Raw genomic sequence first — 10,113 nt, 5'->3', positions numbered from 1 at the left:
TCAACCTGAAAGATTTAGAAACGCAAGCAATGTTTTTTCTGAGGAAAACAATTGAAAAAAATGTAAAGGGCTATATATAACATTTGGTCAGATACGCCACACACTGTGACCTTATTTCATTTATTTATGTATAATGGCAACAATTTTAAGCTCTCTGTTGAGCATCTCTTGTGGCCCTTACTCTGGATGTGTATTGATAGTAAAGGTATATTGGTGTGAACTCTTAAGTGTTTAAAATCAATTGTTAAAACGTGCGTGTGTGTGTTGTGTGTGTGTGTGTGTCCTCAGTGAAGTGTATCAGTCTCTGCAGTAGCTTCCAGCTGCAGCTGTCACTTCAGTTTCTGTTCAGTCTGACTGAGGGAGGTTTTTGTACGACGCTTTTTCACTGTTGTGTGAACACCCACTGACTGTTGATATAATGTTCACTCTGACAGTAATAAACTGCTTGGCATCTTCAGTCTGAACTCCACTGATGGTCAGAGTGAAGTCAGAGTTTGATCCTCTGCCTGAAAAAAACGATCTGGGATCCCTGATGCTCGAGTGCTGGCCCAGGTAAATGAGGCGAGTTTAGGAGTTTCTCCGTCTCTCTGTTGGTACCAGGAATAGATAGTTAAGAGTTATAAACATCCTGACTGGTCCTACATGTGATGGGGACGGAGCCTCCCACAGCAGATCTCACAGCTCCACAGGCTGAGTCACACTGTGACCTGACCTCTGGACTCTGAGGACCACAGAGACAGAAACATAAAGCAGCGTCATGGTTTTTGTCGCTTCATTTTCAGAGGGACGGATGTTCATAGAGGAGAGGAGTTTGATTCTCTGGACTTTACCTGTGAAGCAGCAGCAGAGGAGAGTCCAGATGAGGACGCAGGTCAAAGTCATGTTTTTGATGAGGGACCATTTCTGTGTCTTCTGTTGTCGTGAAAGGACAGCTGTCAGTCATCCAGAGTTCAACTCTCAGGACTATAAACTCTCCCAGAGCACTGGAGCATGGAGCTGCTGATGCAAAGTGGCTCTCTATGGAAATGCTCTGACTGACTCCAACAGGGACTTGATATTTTCTTGCTCATAATGAAGCTGAAAACTACAGAGTCTTTAATGACCTGAACATACATATTTTATTCTAGCGAACAACAAAAATCGAATTACGCTAGAGTGCCATGACAACATTTTTTATGTGTTGAATGCAATTTTGTAAAACAAAAATTTAAAAAAAAACATATTTCTGTCAATACACTATATCTTTAATTTAATATTGGTGTAATAAAGTAGGTAGTATTAATGCGGGTAAAAAGGGATGAGCAAAGTTCATGTTAAAATGACTTTTAATGGATCTACAAAGGCTGAATGTAGTTGTGGAGCATTACAAAAAAATCCTTTTATCGGTTTAATGGAATAATAACGACATTAAAGTGATCATTTTTAAACTTTTGAACTTGAACATTAGTAAAATTTTGGCTAAGAAGACTGTTGTTAAAATAATATTTTTTTTTCCCTCATGTTTTGTTTTTTTTGTTAGTGAAAAATGTTACAATAAGATGCAATTAGAAAATATATTTTCTTCATATGAGGTAGTTTTTTTTTAGCGTCTGTGCAGCTGTTGAAACAGCCTTTTTTGATGTCCAAAGCAGTTTAAAATTATGTGATATTGAACATTTTTTAGACTTCTTAAGCCAAACCTTTGAATACCTAACTATGTCAAGTACCTAAGTTTGTTTGTAATGTGATTTATGTTTGATTTTGATAGTCACTCCTCATGTGTCATGTCCTGTTTAACTTCCTGTCTTTGTGTGTTTTCTGTCCTGATTTTGGTTCACCTGTCCCTCATTAGCCTTGCTGTCCCCTGTCCCTCGTTAAACACCCTCCTCCCTTTGTGTCTTTAGTCTGTGTGTGTTTTCTCTTTTTCAGTGTCACATCATCTGCTTTGTCTCTAGTTTTAGTTTTATTTTCCCTTTACTTTATTTTATTTGGCCTGTTTCTTCAGTTTTCATCGTCTGCTTGTTTTTACATTGAAACGTTTGCTGACTTTACTTCCTGGTTTTCTGCATCGTGTTCCTTCAGTTCTGAATTGTGAAATGTGACATGTCAGAGTTTATTTTTTCATTTGTTGGACCACAGATTGTACAATAAATGTTGTAAAAGGCCCCAAACCTTAAAATCTGAATAAATATAAAGTGTTTTTATTCCAATTGATACTTTCAACCTGAACAAATCAGGTTGACCTTTTTCATAAGTATGGAAAGCAATGAGTAACCTAACAAGACATGACCCACAAATTAGCAGGAAATTAGTAAAAACAATAAATAAATATGAAAAAAAGAACATTTCCCAGTTTGCTGGACATTCCTTGCCAAGTTGCTCATTGTCTTTTTCCTCGTGTTTTCAAAAGAGATCACACCAGTTTGCCCGAATTTTCAGGGGTTAAATAGCTTGTAGAGACACACTCAACACAGCTCAAGAAAACAGGTGACAATCCAGGTTTCGTGGGGTTAAATGCTAATTTATCAATTTCATTTGATTTCACCTTATTGACTGAAATAATTGTGAATGAAATGTGTCTTTTTTTCCCAGTTTTGTCAAGAATTTATATTTGTTGTGTGTGTGTGTGTGTGTGTGTGTCCTCAGTGAAGTGTATCAGTCTCTGCAGTAGCTTCCAGCTGCAGCTGTCACACTTCAGTTTCTGTTCAGTCTGACTGAGGGAGGTTTTTGTACGACGCTTTTTCACTGTGTGAACACATACTGACTGTTGATGACATGAAAACTCTGACAGTAATAAACTGCTGCATCTTCAGCCTGGAGTTGACTGAGGGTCAGAGTGAAGTCAGAGTTTGATCCTCTGCCTGTAAAACGATCTGGACACCCTGATTTTCCGATAGGAGGCAGATGAAATGAGGAGTTTAGGAGTTTCTCCATCTCTCTGTTGGTACCAGGCTAAACGGTGGTACGGGCTATCATAATAAACATCCTGACTGGTCCTACATGTGATGGTGAGACGGAGCCTCCCACAGCAGATCTCACTGCTCCACGCTGAGTCACTGTGACCTGACCTCTGGACTCTGAGGACACAGAGACAGAAACATAAAGCAAGCGTCATGGTTTTGTCGGCTTCATTTCAGAGGGACGGATGTTCATAGAGGAGAGGAGTTTGATTCTCTGGACTTTACCTGTGAAGCAGCAGCAGAGGAGAGTCCAGATGAGGACGCAGGTCAAAGTCATGTTTTTGATGAGGACCATTTCTGTGTCTTCTGTTGTCATGAAGGACAGCTGTCAGTCATCCAGAGTTCAACTCTCAGGACTATAAACTCTCCCAGAGCACTGGAGCATGGAGCTGCTGATGCAAAGTGGCTCTCTATGGAAAATGCTCTGACTGACTCCAACAGGGACTTGATATTTTCTTGCTCATAATGAAGCTGAAAACTAGTCTTTAATGACCTGAACATACATTTTATTCTGGCAAACATCTACCAAAAAAAATTAAATTATGCTAGCATGTCATGACATTTTTCATCTGTTGGATGCAATTTTGTAAAACAAAACAAAACAAATCAAAACCATTTCTCTGTCAATACAATCACGTCTTATTTGACATTGGTTTAATAAAGTGGGTGGAATTTTATGCAAAGCAAAAAGGATGAGTGAATTTCATGTGACATTCATCAACTGACATTTAATGGGGCGCTTGGAGGCTCAGTGGAGAGAGCAGCGCCCCATATGCAGAGGTTTGTAACCTCGTGGCGGCTGCCTTGGGTTCGATTCAGGCCTTGGCCTTTTGCTGCATGTCTCCCCTTCTCTCTCTCTCCCCCTTTCACTCTTAAACTGTCCTGTCCATTAAAGGCTTTTATTGCCTTTAATGGACAGACACCAAAAAAAAATCATCTTAAAAAACAAAAAAAAAGACATTTAAATGCAACTGCAACAGCCTGAATGTAGTTGCAGAGCAGTACAAAAAAAATCCTATAATCCGCTTAATGGAATATGACATTAAAGCAACCTTAAACATTTTTAACTGAAATTTTATTACCACAATACTCTGATTTATGTGGTTTTTGCAAAACCTCAAGCAGACAGGCAAAATAAAAAGGAGAAACAAGTAGAGACCTCAGATGTTCATGTTTACAACTGGATTGAAAAATTTTACTAGAAACTTGAATTAAAAGGTCAGGATCCATTTTCCTGATATTATAGGTTAATTTGGCACAACTTAGTATAAATTCATTGATATAGTTCAACATTGTTCATGTTTTTAAGATATACGAGAAGAAGAAATGTCCTAACACCCCAAGAAACAACTAAAAATTAAATGGTGAAAAAATATTTAATGTATGCTCATCCGCATTAACTCGTATTTTTAAAAAACAGTTGAAATCAAACTTTGACTGTGGATTTGTAACATTTTGATTGAGAAGATTGTTAATAAGATTTTAATCGTTTCCGTCATGTTTTCGTTTTTTCACTGCAAAATATTACAATTAGGTGTAATTATGAAATATTCTTTGGTCATAAGATGTAGTTTTTTTTTAGATTGTGTGCAGCTGTTGAAGCAGATCAGTTCCTCTTTAGCTGAGGGAGGTTTTTGTACTGCGTTGTTTCACTGTGTGAACGGGAAACTGTTATGCTGCTGACAGTAATAAACTCCAGCATCTTCAGTCTGAACTCCTCTGATGACCAAAGTGAAGTCAGTCTGATGTGCCGTTGCACTAAAACGATCTGGAACTCCAGACTGCCGCTCTGTAGTATCATAAATCAGGAGTTTAGGAGGTTCTCCATCTTTCTGTTGGTACCAGTTAATGTCATCACCTATAAGTGTACTGGCTTTACATGTGATAGAGACAGTCTGTCCTGCTACAGCAGACTGAGATCCAGGAGACTGAGTCAGGATGATTTCTCCTGATGAACCTGGAAAATATCAAAAACAGGAGAAAGATGATCAACATCCAAACAGAAGAGCATCATTTTCTTGAACACGGAGAATAGATGGAAGAAGGTAACTGCTGCTTGTTTCAGTGTCTCTCCATCATAGCAGAACATCACTGAGGTGAACCTGGTTGCATCCTGAAGCAAAGTTTTCAGAAGAGAGTCTCACCCTGAACAAGGAGCCCCAGGGTGACCAGCAGTAGACTCAGTGACATCATCATTGTGCTGCCGGCGTCTCAGTGTCTCTGAAAGGTCTGGACAGACACAGATCAACACTGTCCTCTTAACGTCTGGGAGCAGAGAGGCAGGACACATATATGCAAACACACAGAGTCAGTGAGCTGTAGCTGTCCTCAACATATCATGCTGTTTAACCTCAGTGCTGACAGCAGAAATTATGTAAACTATCTGTTATATAATGTTTTTAGAAACTGAGATGAACTGAAATTAAGTAATCTTTGAAAAAGCTGAGTCAAAATCTATGACAGTTTTTTTCTCATCAAGCAGTCAGAAAAAGGAGAGGTACATTATTTTATGGAATAAGTTTGAAGCTTATTTCCCAGAATAATTTTAAATATCGAGCTTTAAAATTCAACCTGCTACAGTGTTTTAAATACATGAATGAGGGCGAGAATCACGGGGGCCAAAGGGTCTCTCATCAGGATAAAAAACTTTTTTGGCGCATATCAACATTTTAAATCGACATACATAATGGATTTATATTACAGTGTCAATGAAGAGATAGCTGAAATGCGAATGGACTTCTTAATGTAATGAAACACACAAAAAAACAGGGTCTCAAAAATCTGACAAAATATTTATAGTGACACATACAGTAAGTGATCATGTAGACCAGTGAAGTAGCTACTGTTGTGTGTGTGTGTGTGTGTGTGTGTGTCCTCAGTGAAGTGTATCAGTCTCTGCAGTAGCTTCCAGCTGCAGCTGTCACTTCAGTTTCTGTTCAGTCTGACTGAGGGAGGTTTTTGTACGACGCTTTTTCACTGTGTGTGAACACATGCTGACTGTTGATATAATGAAAACTCTGACAGTAATAAAAACTGCTGCATCTTCAGTCTGAACTCCACTGATGGTCAGAGTGAAGTCAGAGTTTGATCCTCTGCCTGAAAAACGATCTGGGATCCCTGATGCTCGAGTGCTGGCATCGTAAATGAGCAGTTTAGGAGTTTCTCCGTCTCTCTGTTGGTACCCGGGGGGGGGGGGGGGGGGGGGGGAGGCAGGCTAAACGGTGGTTGTTGCTCGACACATAAACATCCTGACTGGTCCTACATGTGATGGGGACGGAGCCTCCCACAGCAGATCTCACTGCTCCAACGCTGAGTCACTGTGACCTGACCTCTGGACTCTGAGGACACAGAGACAGAAACATAAAGCAGCGTCATGGTTTTGTCGGCTTCATTTCAGAGGGACGGATGTTCATAGAGGAGAGGAGTTTGATTCTCTGGACTTTACCTGTGAAGCAGCAGCAGAGGAGAGTCCAGATGAGGACGCAGGTCAAAGTCATGTTTTTGATGAGGACCATTTCTGTGTCTTCTGTTGTCATGAAGGACAGCTGTCAGTCATCCAGAGTTCAAACTCTCAGGACTATAAAACTCTCCCCAGAGCACTGGAGCATGGAGCTGCTGATGCAAAGGGGCTCTCTATGGAAATGCTCTGACTGACTCCAACAGGGACTTGATATTTTCTTGCTCATAATGAAGCTGAAAACTACAGAGTCTTTAATGACCTGAACATACATTTTATTCTGGCAAACATCTACCAAAATTAAGTTACACTAGAGTGTCATGACAACATTTTTTATGTGTTGGATGCAATTTTGTAAAACAAAACAAATTAAAAACATATTTTCTGTCAATACACCATATCTTTATTTAATATTGGTGTAATAAAGTAGGTAGTATTAATGTGGGCAAAAAGGATGAGCGAAGTTCATGTTAAAATTACTTTTAATGGATCTACAAAGGCTGAATGTAGTTGTGGGAGCATTACAAAAAAATCTATCTAAAAAAAAATATATCATCGGTTTAATGAAATACAACATTAAAGTGATCATTTTTAACTTTTGAACTTGAACATTATTCATAAAATATTCATATCCATGTGTTTTGCAAAACCTCAAGCAGACAGGCAAAACAAAAAGGTGAAAAAAGTAGAGACCTCATATATTAATGTTTACAACTGGATGGTAAATTTTTACCAGAAACTGGAATGAAAATGTCTCCTAACATTATAAATTAATTTGTCACAACTGAGTATGAATGTATTGATACAGTTCAACATTGTTCATGTTTTTAAGATAGATTAAAAGAAGAATGTGGTAACACCCCCAGAAACAAGTAAAATTTTAAAAAGAAAAGTTGATGAATGCTCATCTGCATTAACCTGTATGTTTAAAACAGATGAAATCAAACTCAGACTTTGGTTTAGTAACATTTTGACTAAGAAAACTGTTAATAAAATAATATTTTTTTCCCTCGTTTTGTTTTTTAAGTGTAAAAATGTTACAATAAGATGCAGTTTTTAAGTATATTTTCTTCATATGAGGTAGTTTTTTTAGCATCTGTGCAGCTTTTGAAACAGCTTTTTTTGATGTCCAAGCAGTTTAAAATTATTGTGATATTGAACATTTTTTTACTTCTTAAGCAAACTTTTGAATACCTAACTATGTCAAGTACCTAGGTTTGTTTGTAATGTGATTTATGTTTGATTTTGATAGTCACTCCTCATGTGTCATGTCCTGTTTAAACTTCCTGTCTTTGTGTGTTTCTGTCCTGATTTGGTTCACCTGTCCCTCATTAGCCTTGCTGTCCCCTGTCCCTCGTTAACACCCTCCTCCCTTTGTGTCTTTAGTCTGTGTGTGTTTTCTCTTTTTTCAGTGTCACATCATCTGCATTTGAAGCTGGTGTCTCTTGTCTCTCATGTTCCTCACACATCATCTGCTTTGTCTCTAGTTTAGTTTTATTTTCCCTTTACTTTATTTTATTTGGCCTGTTCCTTCAGTTTTCATTGTCTGCTTGTTTTTACATTGAAACGTTTGCTGACTTTACCTTCCTGGTTTTCTGCATCATGGTCCTTCAGTTCTGAATTGTGAAATGTGACATGTGAGAGTTTTTTTTTTTTTTTGTTGGATCACAGATTGTACAATAAATGTTCTGAGAGGCCCCAAAACCTTAAAAAATGAAACATATTGGTTTGACTCCATTCACAAATATGGAAAGCAATGAGCAACTTTACAGGATTTGACCCATCAATTTGCAGGAAATTAGTAAAAACAATAAATTAAAAAAAAAAAAAAAAAAGAAAATTTCCCCCAAAAAGTTCCTAAAAACATGAAAAAGATTTTGTGAAGTGATGAACTTAAAATAAATGGTTACAGTAATTATACATACAATTTTCTGGAGAGTTTCCCCTCGAGTTTTTAAAAGTTTCCTCCTCTTTCTCAAAAGTAATTTTCAGGTAATTTTCTTGTCACCTTTTCTTAAGTTCTTCCAGTTTGCTGGACAATTTCTTGCCAAGTTGCTCATTGCCTTTTTCCTCGTGTTTTCAACAGAGATCACACCAGTTTTTGCCCAAATTTCAGGGGTTAAATAGCTTGTAGGTACACCTCAACACAGCTCAAGAAAACAGGTGACAGTTATCAATTTCATTAGATTTCACCTTATTGACAGAAACAATTCTGAAGTGTGTCTTTTGTCCCAGTTTTGTAAAGAATTTATATTTGTGTGTGTGTGTGTGTGTGTGTGTGTGTGTGTGTGTCCTCAGTGAAGTGTATCAGTCTCTGCAGTAGCTTCCAGCTGCAGCTGTCACTTCAGTTTCTGTTCAGTCTGACTGAGGGAATGGTTTTTGTACGACGCTTTTTCACTGTGTGAACACAGCTTGACTGTTGATATTATGACGACTCTGACAGTAATAAACTGCTGCATCTTCAGTCTGAACTCCACTGATGGTCAGAGTGAAGTCAGAGTTTGATCCACTGCCTGTAAAAAAACGATCTGGAATCCCTGATGCTCGAGTGCTGGCATAGTAAAATGAGGAGTTTAGGAGTTTCTCCGTCTCTCTGTTGGTACCAGGCTAAAAGATGGTTGTTGCTCCACACAAGAACATCCTGACTGGTCCTACATGTGATGGGGACGGAGCCTCCACAGCAGATCTCACTGCTCCAGGCTGAGTCACTGTGACCTGACCTCTGGACTCTGAGGACACAGAGACAGAAACATAAAGCAGCGTCATGGTTTTGTCGGCTTCATTTCAGAGGGACGGATGTTCATAGAGGAGAGGAGTTTGATTCTCTGGACTTTACCTGTGAAGCAGCAGCAGAGGAGAGTCCAGATGAGGACGCAGGTCAAAGTCATGTTTTTGATGAGGACCATTTCTGTGTCTTCTGTTGTCATGAAGGACAGCTGTCAGTCATCCAGAGTTCAACTCTCAGGACTATAAACTCTCCCAGAGCACTGGAGCATGGAGCTGCTGATGCAAAGTGGCTCTCTATGGAAAATGCTCTGACTGACTCCAACAGGGACTTGATATTTTCTTGCTCATAATGAAGCTGAAAACTACAAAGTCTTTAATGACCTGAACATACATTTTATTCTAGCAAACATCTACCAAAAAATTAAATTACACTAGAGTGTCATGACAACATTTTTATGTGTTGGATGCAGTTTTGTAAAACTAAACAAAATAAAAAAATATTTCTGTCAATACACCATATCTTTATTTAATATTGGTGTAATAAAGTAGGTAGTATTAATGCGGTAAAAAGTATGAGCAAAGTTCATGTTAAAATGACTTTTAATGGATCTACAAAGGCTGAATGTAGTTGTGGAGCATTACAAAAAAAAATCCTTTCATCGGCTTAATGGAAACGACATTAAAGTGATCATTTTTAACTTTTGAACTTGAACATTAGTAAAATTTTGACTAAGAAGACTGTTGTTAAAATAATATTTTTTTTCCCTCATGTTTTGTTTTTTAGTGTAAAATGTTACAATAAGATGAAGTTATAAAAAGTATATTTTCTTTCATATGAGGTAGTTTTTTTTAGCGTCTGTGCAGCTGTTGAAACAGCTTTTTTTGATGTCCAAGCAGTTTAAAATTATGTGACATTGAACATTTTTTAGACTTCTTAAGCAAACCTTTGAATACCTAACTATGTCAAGTACCTAAGTTTGTTTGTAATGT

General features: G+C 38.0%; 3 pseudogenes and 1 gene segment (V, D, J or C); all 4 read right to left on the bottom strand.

Annotated features, from left to right (window-relative positions):
* Window positions 1-382: 382 nt before the first annotated feature.
* Window positions 383-882, bottom strand: LOC121955241 (annotated as a pseudogene).
* Window positions 883-2,694: 1,812 nt separating this feature from the next.
* LOC121955989 lies at window positions 2,695-3,350 on the bottom strand (annotated as a pseudogene).
* Window positions 3,351-4,391: 1,041 nt separating this feature from the next.
* On the bottom strand, window positions 4,392-5,162 carry LOC121955990. The segment is given in 2 exon segments: window positions 4,392-4,896; window positions 5,084-5,162. Coding segments are annotated over 2 exon segments (360 nt in total).
* A 3,214-nt stretch (window positions 5,163-8,376) lies between these two features.
* LOC121955988 lies at window positions 8,377-9,420 on the bottom strand (annotated as a pseudogene).
* Window positions 9,421-10,113: the final 693 nt, after the last annotated feature.

Source organism: Plectropomus leopardus, chromosome 16 (assembly GCF_008729295.1).
Source record: "Plectropomus leopardus isolate mb chromosome 16, YSFRI_Pleo_2.0, whole genome shotgun sequence".
Taxonomy (NCBI): Eukaryota; Metazoa; Chordata; class Actinopteri; order Perciformes; family Serranidae; genus Plectropomus; species Plectropomus leopardus.
This window is presented reverse-complemented; position numbering and strand designations above follow the sequence as displayed.